This window comes from Ambystoma mexicanum, chromosome 11, assembly GCF_040938575.1.
Source record: "Ambystoma mexicanum isolate Mex_15411 chromosome 11, UKY_AmexF1_1, whole genome shotgun sequence".
Taxonomy (NCBI): Eukaryota; Metazoa; Chordata; class Amphibia; order Caudata; family Ambystomatidae; genus Ambystoma; species Ambystoma mexicanum.
In genome coordinates, this window is record NC_090934.1 from 934,998,957 (window position 1) to 935,011,556 (window position 12,600).

General features: G+C 47.0%; 1 protein-coding gene across 4 annotated transcripts in view; it reads right to left on the minus strand.

The window, feature by feature from the left end:
* Positions 1-4,250: 4,250 nt before the first annotated feature.
* The window catches only part of PHRF1 (PHD and ring finger domains 1), a 1,334,933-nt gene continuing 1,326,583 nt past the window's right edge, over positions 4,251-12,600 (minus strand). For all 4 annotated transcript variants that reach the window (XM_069624056.1, XM_069624055.1, XM_069624053.1 and 1 more), the window contains one exon: positions 4,251-5,193. In XM_069624056.1, coding sequence (XP_069480157.1) covers positions 5,056-5,193 — 138 coding nt within the window. In that variant the 3' untranslated portion in view covers positions 4,251-5,055. The remainder of the gene's footprint in view (positions 5,194-12,600) is intronic.

Consider the following 12,600-nt stretch of genomic DNA (forward strand, 5'->3'; position numbering starts at 1 on the left):
CGGACTTCTTCTTCTCGCCTGACGGGCTCTTTCCTTCCAGCCAGTTGGCGAGACGCTGATGGCAGTCCTTCATGGTCCGCTCCGACATATTGCCGCAAAACGCACAGTCCTTCTCCACGTGCGTCTTGTCTTCATGCAGGCAGTAAAGGCAAAGGGAGTGTTCGTCCTCCTTAAAGACATTCTGAAGCTGGCATCCAGGGCAGACCCTGAACAGCTTTCCGGGCGTCTAGCTTCCCTTCTCCTGGGCCATGCTCGAGAAGGGCCTGAGAAACTTCTGGAGTCCTCCAAAAGCGTGGCTCGACGAAATCTTCACCCTTGAGGGGCGTAGAAGAATCCGACACGGGTCCCCGTTGATCGGATAAAGAAACGGTGGAGCTTGAGGCTCTTTTGACCGAAAAAGAGAACATTTTCCTAAGAAAAAGTGCGAAAAAAGCACTAACACTCGAGAGCAATAGCACGAGGATCCCAACACTTGAACGTGCGGTAAAAATCTGAAGATGGCTGCCAGAGGCGGGGCTTAGGGAGAGGGCAGTCATTGGCTGTGGTCAGTATGACGCAGAGATCAGTGATTGGTTACTACTACGAAAGACAGATCAGAAACGAAACTGATACTGATTTTTCTTTACCGAGGATTCCCAGCCTGACGACGGGGAATATTCATGAGCATGTGAATTCATGCCAGACCCCATGCTGGAGAATTATTATTCCCTCTTTGGTTCGTGGTTTTGTTAGTTAATTGTCCCAGGGACCTTAGGGTATCATTCTTCTTTGGCAGTTTTGAGTGCCTCCTCTACCGCTTTCCTAAATAAGACATTTGGTTCCACCGGCATGTCGATAAGAGTAGCTGGGGTCTCGGGTTTGAACCCAGACTGTCTCAGCCAAGCGTGTCTCTTGATGACAGTGCTTTCTGCAATGAGCCAGCCTGCATTGTCTGCTGCGTCAAAAGTCGCTTTCAGAATGCACCCGGATACCGATCTACCCTCCGACGCAATCTGGGCTAACTGGCCCTTTAGTGGTTCTGGTGTGGAGGCAATGAGGGCAGCTACTTGCTCCCATTGGTGACAATTATAACTTGCCGGCAGAGTGGTGGTATTCGCGATTCTTGCCTGGTAAGCGGAAGTGGAAGCCACTTTCCTTCTTAGACCATTTATCTTCTTGCTCTCCTTGTCAGGGGGAGCTTCAGATGATGCTACAGGTGTCGCCGCTCTTTTCCTGGTAACTACCAATGAGTCGGGCTTAAGCTGACCCTTTATGTAAAGTGGGTCGGAAGGGGCGGCCCTGAATAATTTTTAAATTCTGGGGTTGACTGCCCGGGTGAGATTAGGGGTGAGGAGCGAGGGGTCAATTCTGCGTTGGACAGACTTCAGAATTGGTATGGCTTGAGCAACAGACTTTTTGTCCCCCATGATTTCCTCTGCAAAGTCCCTCTCTTCTTGAGCCCCTTGAGTGTCTATGTGAAAGTGCTCTGCAGCTCTAGCTAAGACCTCATTCAGTAGTGGCTAATTATCCACAGGTGAGTCATTGACCGGTGGATCTTTGGGGATAGGTGAGTCTAGACTATAGGCCTCTGCCTCATCATCTTCCTCCTCGTCTCGTAATAATCGACCCCTGCTTGATCGTCCAGTATTTGTATGTCTGGATCTTCAGCCTACTGATGGTAAGGTTGCACAGAGTGGGTCTGAAATTAGACCCTGAGCTGGAGACTCATTCCAAGGTCTCTTACTAGGAGGCTGAGGGTCATTAGATCCTGAAGGAGAAGAGGTGACAGGGGTATTCTGAAAACTCAGAAAACAGTCTGGGTTTTTCTCATAGAAATTAGCCATAAAAGACAGTCTTCTCATCACCCCGTCGATGTCCACAGAGCTCCATTCCCTAGAACTGGGAATGACCACCTCTTGCTGAGCTTCCTCTTCTATTCCTGTCTCATGTGGAGTGGGAGGGACAACCTTGGGCCTAGAGACAGGGTCAGGGGTCTTAGATTCGTCTTTATCTGAAGATTTAGGTTTGTCTTTATGGGCCTGGTGTACAGAAGTTTTCTCTGAAGACTTCTTGTGCTGTTTTCCCCTTTCACCCTGAGTAGAGGCAAGCTTCCCTGATTCTTTGGCCTTCTCTGAATCTTTCGAGGCCTGGCGCCAAGATTCAGGGGTGGTTTGGCTAGGTTCTCTATCTTTAGAGGGTGTGCGTCGAGACTGAGGCAGACGTGGAAAGGACTGCCAGAGTCGACTTGGAGCGTGCTGCTTGGGGGTAGAGGTCGGATTAGTCTCCTGACGACCCTACCTCCGTAACTTTGGGGAGCGAAGCAACCTTGGCAATCGTGGACGGTTGCCTTGTGTCGTGATGCGATCTCGACCTGGAACACCCAGGGGACAAAGATTCTGTGGATCACTCTTTGTGCCTCTTTCTTCCGATGACTCGACACGCGGGTCGAGTCTCGGCTGGGGTTAGTGTGTTTAGGAGCAGTAGTGTGGGTAGCGCTCATTTCGCTGGGTGTAGTCCCCATAACTGCCCCACCGGACAATCCTCTGAGGCCGGGGACTCGCGCTTGGGTGTCTACCGACCCCCCTGTGCCAACAGCCATCCGAAATGCCAGCGTTGCTGCCATCACTGAAGGAACCCACCGCTTCCATGGCCTCGAGCTGCCTGGAGTAATGGGCTCAATGTTTAGTGGAGCGGTCCTTTAGTGTTTTAGCTTTAAAGAGCTTACACGCTCTGCAATTAGCTTCGGGGTGATCCATTGGCAGACAGATTACACTTGTTCTGCTAATCTACCCCAGGAAACTTACGGCTGCACTTGGGGCAGAATTTAAATGGAGTACTCTCCATAAGTTACTTTATGGCAGCGGGCGAGTATATGTAGGAAATAAACAAGTAAGTCAACCCCCCACTTTTCCTACTTGCAGGACCGAGGCCCGAGGCCTTCCGAGGCCCGGCCCGAGGCCTTCCGAGGCCCAAAGTCCGTCGTGCAGCCTCGACGGCTGTTCGTTCTTCGGACCGGCGTCGATTTTCGGAATCTCGACGTGGGATTTAAAGAACAGGTAATTTTAGATGAATTATGACAAAATGGCTGAAAGCCAGGTAACTCTGCAACTATGCTTCCGACAAGTTTGGCAGAAAAAAACAATCTGAGGGTCCTACACGTGTGAGGCATCATGGGTACAGTGGACGTCACACTAGGGATAGTATTACTGGCACGCCCTAGGTCGACGCCCATTTTTGAGTTTCAAAAAACAAACTAATACTCTGCAGCTTCCACTTGATGTCGGCCTATGCACAGCATGTGATCTAAGCAGATTCCACAAGCCTCAGAAAAAAAAATTATATATATATATATATATATATATATATATATATATATATATACATATATACATACATATACACACACACACACACACACATACATACATACACACACTGTAGCAAAGCTATAAACTCTACATTCTGTGACCAACGAGGATGGCGGGGGGAAAAAAAAAAAAACTATCCGAGGGCCCTAGACGCGTGAAAGATCATGGGTACAATACACATCACACAGGGATAGTATTAAAAGCACACCCAGTCAATGTCCCTTTTCAATTTCAAAGTTGTAAAACAGAATGCAATACTCTGCACCTACCACTAGATGTCTGCCTATGCACAGCATGCGATTCTAAGCACATCCACAAGCGTCAGAAATATATATAAATACAGACTATCCTAACATGTTCTGACTCCACAATGTGACTCATTCCTCTTATCTCACAAAAGCAATGAAGTAACCTAAATTAGAGACACTAACTCAGACGTTGTTATAAGAAAAAACATTCTCCATTGATAAATAATTGTCCACTGAATATCAGGAAACAGTTCTGCTTCTTACCATTAAAATGGATCATATTCCTTGGTTCTGAGGATTTTGCTAAAGCCCATGCACTATGACGTCTGAACTGATTAAAATTACATTTGACATCAAGGTTTGTGCACAGCATGCAAGAAGCCAACATGTTTTTAGTGTCACATTTATAACAGTTTTTCAACGGATTTAGTGTGTTGCAGTCCCCCAGGAAAAGTAATTTTAAAAAGTGCTAAAAAAAATGGTAAAAATCAAAACGAAAGAACCCCCACCCACCCACCATACATTTTTTAACACTTAAGAATCAAGTGTAACATGGTTTTGTCAGGCTGACTTCACCAATGAGCTGTTGGCATGAGACTGAGGAAAAACAATTTGACTAGATCACAGAAAGAATGAGCAGCATTTCAGCGCACAGTTAAAACCATTCAAAATAGCTTTATAAATTCTGCCACAATTCTGGTCTGTACATCACAAGCCTCAGCCAGGCTTCCCGATACAAATCCTCATCTTTCCAAGGGGCAAAGTTCATTCCATATGCTCTGTGGTGCCCCCTTTTTCTTTTGAAAGGCAACTTAGTTGAGCAGAAAATTGCCATCAACACGCTTATTTACAGAAATACAACAGAAGGATGCTGGGCGAACAGAAAATGAAATGTCCTCAGTGACAGGATATTTCAGACAAGGTGCCATAGAAAGTAAGCATTCACGTTTATAGCGAATAATTAAAAAAAGTATCAACTTTTTTTCTTGTCGATCTGCTGGTAATTACGCCTCCAAACGTCACTCAATCACCAGGCTACCGATTTCAAGTATTTTATCAATTTCCGAGATGTTTGAGGAAAGTCCATAGGATGATCAATAAGAAACGATGGAAAGAGGAATATGGGGTAAAAGTAACAAAACACTGTGTAAAGGGCAAGAGCAAAGTAGCCCAAAATATTTGAAGAACAGTTTCGGGATTCTTGGGACCTTCCCCTCCTCTAAAAAATTAACAAGTCTTCGTTTCCCATTAAATTGAATAATTTCTTAACTCCCAAACAAATCTCGAACATTGCACAGTTAATGAGTTCAAATCCAGAATTGTTAACTCCCATACGGAAATGTTAAAAGGAGTCCACAGGACACCCAAATTGGAGCGTGACTCCTCATTCCAAAGAGGTCCTCAAAGAAAATGAGCATCCGAACAGGTAGGATTCTTTTAGAGCAAGTGACTAACATTGATTATGGGCTTTCTGCACCAAAGTCGTGGTACTCAATTTCCCGTTTGTGTTTGCGCAGGTGTTTGTATCGTTCCACATAGGCCTTGATCAGATTGGCGACTTTAACTGGGTTGATTTCCCCGCTTTTACTGTGGCAAATCTGAGGGGGGGAAAAAAAAGGCACAGTTAAGTAACTTTCAGTGCACATCAGTATCAATAATAATCAACAGGAAAAAAGCAATGTGCTTGTATAAACCAGGTAGGTACTGGCAACATGAAATAGGGACAATCAGAACGACAAACAGTGCTTCGTCTGCATTAACCAACAGTTTTAATTGATGCTGGTTTCTATGCATCACTGCAATAGTGAGGATGGATCAAAAAAATAAAGCAAGAGTAGAACATTTCAACCAAGCCTAAAAACCTCAACACCTACATTATGGTGTGACAAACTAGAAGAGGCCTATGCTCATCAAGATCGAATAGGACAGGTTGGTTTCAGACTTCTAGCACAGAGTACTTTGTTAGCCCTTGTGAAGTATCAAACTCGATAGGATTTAAACTCAAGTTGCCAACACCTATCTTGATGGGCAAACTTCTATTATTGAACTTCACTCACTCCCCAACGCTACATCAATTTGTTTCCAGATTCACAGGCTCGAAGAGTGTTCATGATGCTGCGTTTAAACGTATTTAAAACTAAAGATCGGTTGGCGTCATGGAAAACCAACAAAGTTTTAAACTTAAGCTGTAGACTATGCACTAACGATAAGGAAACCCTTAAACATTTGGTGCTATTCTGCACGGCTCTTCGATCAGAAAGGACAATTCACCTGGGGCCTTGGGGCCTAAATTACCCCTCCCGTTGTGCTGACGATTGGTGGGCCAATATGTTTCAAGGATTGGACATGAAATTGACATTACCATTGACTCGTTTTCTAATGTTAATTGAAAACCGCCTGAATGCGTTGTCGGTCGATGAGTAATGAGGACAGTGAATCGTCTGATCAAAAGAGAATTTGGGACCGGTTTCCTAAGGGATTCCTAAAGGATGACGTTTTTCTTATGTGTTGTGTTCTGTATTTGTTTGTAACCATTTTAAAGGTTTTTAAGAAACCGCTAAAATTAAAATAAAATAAAAAATGATTGAACTTCTATGTGGAGGATTTTTCTGCCTTTGTCTAAACAGTAATCCTTCCTCCACCTAAATGTATATAGCGATACCCCTCGAAATCGGCCTAGCTGCACACAGCCTCATTCACAAACACCTGCACCACCAGAATGCAGATACCAAAGTCCATTGATCTTACTGCACACATTCTATTGCCCTCACACAAACGTCGCATCACAGCTAGCACTAGTATGCAGCCACACAACCCCTCCTCCCCCCGCCTCCACACTAGCTGGACACATACAGTGTGCACCCATGCACATTTACTACATTACTCTCCCCACTGACCTGAACTGCGGTCCCAGAGATGGTTCAACCCACAGCACTTAGGAATCATACCAATGGTAAAAGGCGCTATACAAATGGTCAATAACATAAATGAGTAACTTCGCTGTAACTAAAATAGGTTGCTTGTTACTAATTTCATCCGAGTTCACTTTGTGATTTTCTTCATAATTAAATCTGAGGAACAGTGTTTGGGAGACACAGACAGTGGGAGCCCAAGATAAAATATAGGAATACAAATGTTGGTATATTGGAAACAGACCACTTAACATCAACAATATGTTTTACGGTTTTATAGGACTTCCATCTTGTGCCAGAAATATAGGTGCAAACAAGGCCAAACATGTTCTATGAGGTGGTGCCAAATCAGAAAGGTCTGCAACATGCTTTAGCTTAGTTTACCTTACTGGAGTAGAAATTCCCATTTGCATATCAAGTCTGCTCTCACTCGCAAGGACAGTCCAGCATCGAAATGCTAAACAATTTTGTTCTTAGCAGTGCCAAGTGCAACCCCAAAGATGCTCCTGCCTTGTTAGGTGTTATGAGTGAAATGTGGCTGTGGTGCAGTCTCTCCCCTCTGGATTACACTTGCTAACCCAACGCATTTCAACATTTGCCAACAACGTCAGTGCCCCTCTATGCAGAACAAAGTTACAGTTTAAATTCTTTGGGTAGATACCGACTCAGTGTGTAATGAGCCGTTTGCTCATTGCACCTTACCACTGAAAAAATATTTCCATATTAGTTTGGCCCTTCTGAAAGACTTCTATTTCTGAAAGCTAGGTTATACTTTTTTTGAAAGAAGTGTGGTTTTGAAAATGCATATTTTGTATAATAACCCTTAAAACATTTCGACAGCGGAATTTAGTTAGAAGATATGTAAATAATTTAATTAACACAAATGTTATTCTTTATAGAAACAAAAGATGTAATTTTCCTGGGATGCAGTATTTTCTCCAATTGCTAAATAGATTGAACAGCTACTTGATAGAGATTAACTTCACCTCTTTTAAAAAACATGTTTTTGAATACAAAGTCATTTCTGGAGGATTGAGCTCTCACAAGTGCACATTTTGAACACATTGGTTGCATATTGCCTGGCTACTCTTAAAGGTCTACTTTAAAAAAAAAACGTATTAATTTTGCAACAGACATAACAATTCCCATAACACCCCCCGCGCCCTCCCTCCCTCCCTCCCTCCCTCGGTGCCGCCTCGGGTTTTCTGCCACGTTCCTTTCGCCGTTAGCCTCATTAGGTCTCTTCGGGGTCACTGCAGATCTAAGAGTTTCAAGCGTTGCGGGCACCATCCGATCCTGAAATAGTCTCCGAGAAAGGTTAACAGATTCCCCCGCCCCCCCGATTTGCCTGCAAATTTCTGCAATGCACTGTTCATAGCGTATGTAGCCCATTCCAATGCCACAATCTGCCACATTTTACGCAGCCAGTCTTGGAACGTCAGTGTGACTGAGTTTTTCCACTTTTGGGCAATAATTGTCATTCCAGCTATGGTTAGCATCACACGTGCTCTTTCTCTATCTCTCAGCTCCCCTGGCATTCCTTCAAGGCGGGGGCCTAGTAAGGTCCATTCCGGAGGTGTGTTACCCACCGGTCCAAATGCCTGTTCTTGTGCTCGACCGACTTCCTTCCAGAACGGAACTATCTTTGGGCACCTCCACCAAATATGTTCTGCTGTGCCCTCACATCCTCTCCAGCAAATTCCTGTTGTCTCGGGGTATATCCTACGCAGGCGAGCTGGAGTATGCCACCCAAAAAGTGTTTTATACCAGGCTTCCTAGGTTTGGGAGGCTCTAGCTAATTTGGGGTTTCTTCTCCAAAGTTTCTCCCAGTCCCTCTTCCCTATATCTCTACCCAGAATATGCTCCCATCTCCCCATGTACGCCCACTGTGGCCTCAAGACCGCCTCATCCAAGATCTTGTACAGATGTGAGATTAATCCTTTTGAGCCATCGTTAGTCCTGAGGAATTTCTCGAAGGTAGTCGGTGACCTTGTGGCCGCTTTCTTGTTTGACGGATGTAGGAGCCAGTGGCGCAGTTGGGAGCATCTCATTCTCTCCCCCTCCCCAAGTGCGAAGTCCCTCTTGCAGTCCAAAAAGGAGCCGATTTCCCCCCCCCCCCATGAACGTCTCTCATTCTCCGACACCCCCCTCCCTCCAGACCTTAAATGCCCCCCCTCTCCAACCCAGGGGTAAATTGTTGAAAAGAGGAGAGAAGGGGGATGGGAATGTTGTGATTCCCCCATGTTTGACCAGCCTATCCCAGTTAACCGCAACTAGTTTGGTGATGGAGCTCTTGTACATGTGATCCGGTTGGTGCTGCTTGGGCAGCCACAAAACCTCCCCTAAATCATGTTTTGTTACCACCCTATCCATTTTGACCCAGTGCTTTCCTTCCCTTTCGTTAAGCCAATCCCCAATAACCCTCAGCTGGGTTGCCTCGTAGTATTGTTGGATGTTAGGTAGGGATAGTCCCCCTTCTTTCCTCAGGGCCATGAGTTGCTGCCTGCTATACCTTGCTCTTTTCCCCTCCCATATGAATTCATTCGTTACCACTTCGAGAACCCTGAAGAAGCTTGCAGGGACTGCTTGGGGGATAGCTTGAAATAGATAGAGCATCCTCGGCAGCGTAACCATTTTTATAGCCGCCAGCCTCCCAAGCCACGAAATCCGAAGATTCTGCCACGCTTGGAGGTCCTTTTTGATACTTTTCATTAGGGGGCTGGGGGGGCAATTTGCTGCATACCATCCTGTGAGACTAGGGGTAATCCTAACCCCCAAGTGATCACCCCCCCCCCCGGCCGCCATGCGAATGGTGTCCCTCGTTTCAGCTCCTCCCCCTCTTTCCCCAGCGTCAGGTTCATCAGCTCGGATTTATGCATATTTATGCGTAGTCCAGACGCTTCCCCAAATCCCTCGAGTAGAAATCTACTCTGCCTACTTGATTCTATGGGATAAGTCAGGGTGAGTAGCATGTTGTCAGCGAAGGCCGCCACTTTATGCCGTCTACCCCCCAAAAGGAATTCCCTGTATTACCTCCGACTCCCCGATAGCCTGAAGGAGGGGCTCCAAGTAAATTGCATAGAGCAGAGGCGAAAGGGGGCATCCCTGCTTTGTGCCTCTTTGGAGTTGAAACGGCCACGATGTCGTTCCATTCACAACCAATCTCGCTCGGGGCCCTCGTAGTTTGCCTTGACCATTTGTAAATAAGCACCTCCTAGCCCCATTCATTCCATAACCTTAAAGAGGAATGCCCACTCCACCCAGTCAAACGCTTTTTCAGCGTCAAGAGATAGTAAAGCTGCCGGAGTGTGAGTTTTTCCGCCTTTTCTACCAAGTGTGCCACCCTTCGTATATTATCCGCCGTCTGCCTACCTTTTATAAATCCTGCCTGATCTTGATGAATCAGGTCCGGGAGAAGCCCCTCTAACCGATTGGCCAGGATTTGTGTGTATATCTTGGCGTCTACATTAATGAGCGCTATTGGCCTATAGGAAGATCTTTCTTGAGGGTCCTTACCCACTTTAAGAATCAGGGAGCTCTTCGCTTCTTTCAGAGATGGGGCTATTTGCCCCTTATCCCTAAAAGAGTTAAGAGGCGGGTCAATTGTGGCACCAGCAGCCCGGCATAAGACTTATAGAACAACGCCGAGTACCCATCTGGGCCAGGGGTTTTGCCCGCAAGCAGGTTCCTGATAAACACCCCCCCCCCCCTAATTCGTCCTCCGTTATGTCCTGATGTAGACCGGTCTGGGCGTCCCCATCTATTTTGTGCAAGTTTATCTTTTCCAAGAATTCCTCTTGGGCTTGGGGGCTTTGTGACGTATACAATGCCACATAGAATTCGGCCAGTTTCTTGAATATCTTCTGTTCGAGTGACCCTTTCACCTGTTCCCATCTTTAAGGCCGTAATTGTATTTCTTGACACCACCCCCCGAAGAAGGCGCGCTAGTAGACCGCCTTCCTTATTCCTTCTAGCATAGAATTTTTGCCTCACGCGGAGCAGGGCCCCCTCTGCTTTTTTGTTGTGTAGAATCTCCAATTGACCCACGGCCCTCCTGTATTCCCTCCGATTGTATCTATTGGGGGTCTCAGCTACCTTGTTCCGTGCCTCCTCCACCTCTGCCTCAAGCCTGGTCTCCAGGGCTAGCAATTCCTTATTCCTTTGTGCCTTGGCTGCTATGAATTCCCCCCTCATCGTAGCTTTAAACGCATCCCACCTTGTGTTTTCTCCCGTGTCCCCCCTCTTATTATTTTCATAGAACTCTCATCTTGCCCTCCATCTCCTCCCTTATTTAGGGATCCCTCGATAGGTATTCTGGGTATTTCCACTGCCATACCCCTCCTCCAGCTGCATAGACAGTGTTTTATGGTCTGCTATTCCCATGGGGCCCACCTCCACCCCCTCAACCCTTCCTACTAAGTTCGCAGAGACCCAAATATAGTCTATTCTGGACTGTGTCCCCATGGACTTCGGATAGAAAGGTGTAGCCCTCCACATTCCCTTTCAGTTCCCTCCATACGTCCCTCAACCCCGTGCTCGCTATTTTGTCCCTCAATCCTGTTGAGGCCACCGCTCCCCACCCATGCTCCTGGGCCCCCCCGATCTATCTATAGCCCTATCCCAAGCTATGTTGAAGTCGCCCATTAAAATTATCTGGCCCCTTGCACATTCTTCTAGCTTTTCTAAAAAGCCCCAAAGGAAGGGGTCCTGCCCCAAATTTGGCACATAGACGACCCCTATCGTATAGGCCACCTCTACAATGATGCCTCTCACTATTATGAATCTGCCCTCTTTGTCCCCGAGAGTCTCCACCCTAAAGTTGACCGAATTCCTGATGGCCAGCACCACTCCTCCCGATTTGGTGGGCCCCGATGCGTGAAACACTTGATCAAATCCCCTTAGCTTCAGTCGACTCTGATCTTTACGAAGCAGGTGCGTTTCCTGCAGCCCCAGAAAGTCAGGTTTTCCCCTTTTTGTGTATTGCTCAAGTTTCTTTCTTTTCAGCGGGGAGTGGAGACCCCTGACGTTATGGGTTACCCATTTGAACAATACAATGAATCCCGCTCCTGCCGATTGGGTCTCCCCCACCTTTCCCCTCCATTCGTTCCCTCTGCTTCGAGTACCCGGGTGCGTTTGAAGTGTCTACTTTGTCCCTTGGGCGGCACCTGCAGGACCCAGTCCCTCCCCCATCCGTACCCCTAGGCCTTCCCATCTCTCTCCATCTCTCCTCTGGCATCCTTGCCCTCACCGATCCGAGAATGGTTGCTCGTTTCTCCTCCCCTCCTAGCGAAAGAACCCTTTCTGTCCACCACCCCTTGTGATTATCGACCCTACAGGTCAGTCCCCATCCACCCCGCCCTCCCTTCCTCTGCTGGCTCAATTTCTTTCCCCTTACCAGTGGGCCTCCGTCACCCGGGTTTTCGCCTTTTCCCCTCGCCCACTACCGTCCACTCCCATGGCCTTGGTCTCGCCCCGCTCCTGCTTCAGAGGATTTGCCTGTTCTGATCACCTTGGGTGCCTGGCCCGATTCCTGATCCAGATCAATTTGAAGGATGTCTGCTCCTTCTTGCATCGTGGTTATCCGCTTTTGTGTGCCAGTCCACTCGAACAGGAGCCCGAATGGGAAGGTCAACTTGTATTTGATCCCTTGTTCTTTGTGTTTAGAGGTGATTGGGTTCCATTGCCACCGTTTAAGGCGGCTACTTCTGGCGAGATCCTGATATAATTCGATGCGTTGGTTGTTACAGAGTATCGGCTCCTTCTGTCTGGCCGCTCTGAGAACTCCTTTTTGGGCATACCTTGTGAACGCAGCCAAGACGTCTCTGGGTCTGGCCTTCGGGCTCCTGTTGAGGTAGCCCACTCTGTGGACCCTGTTCAGTTCTATCTTGTCGGGGGAGGACTCCCCAACAGCTCCGCGTAGATCCCTTGAGCATTCTCCTTTAAATCCCTGTCTTGTACCGTTTCCGGCAGTAATTTCAGACTGATATTGATCCTTCGGGACCTATATTCCATGTCTTCCATTCGGATTTCTAGGTTTCGAGTCGCAGTGTCAAGTCTCTCGATTGACTATTCTCGGTCACTTCTCTACCCACC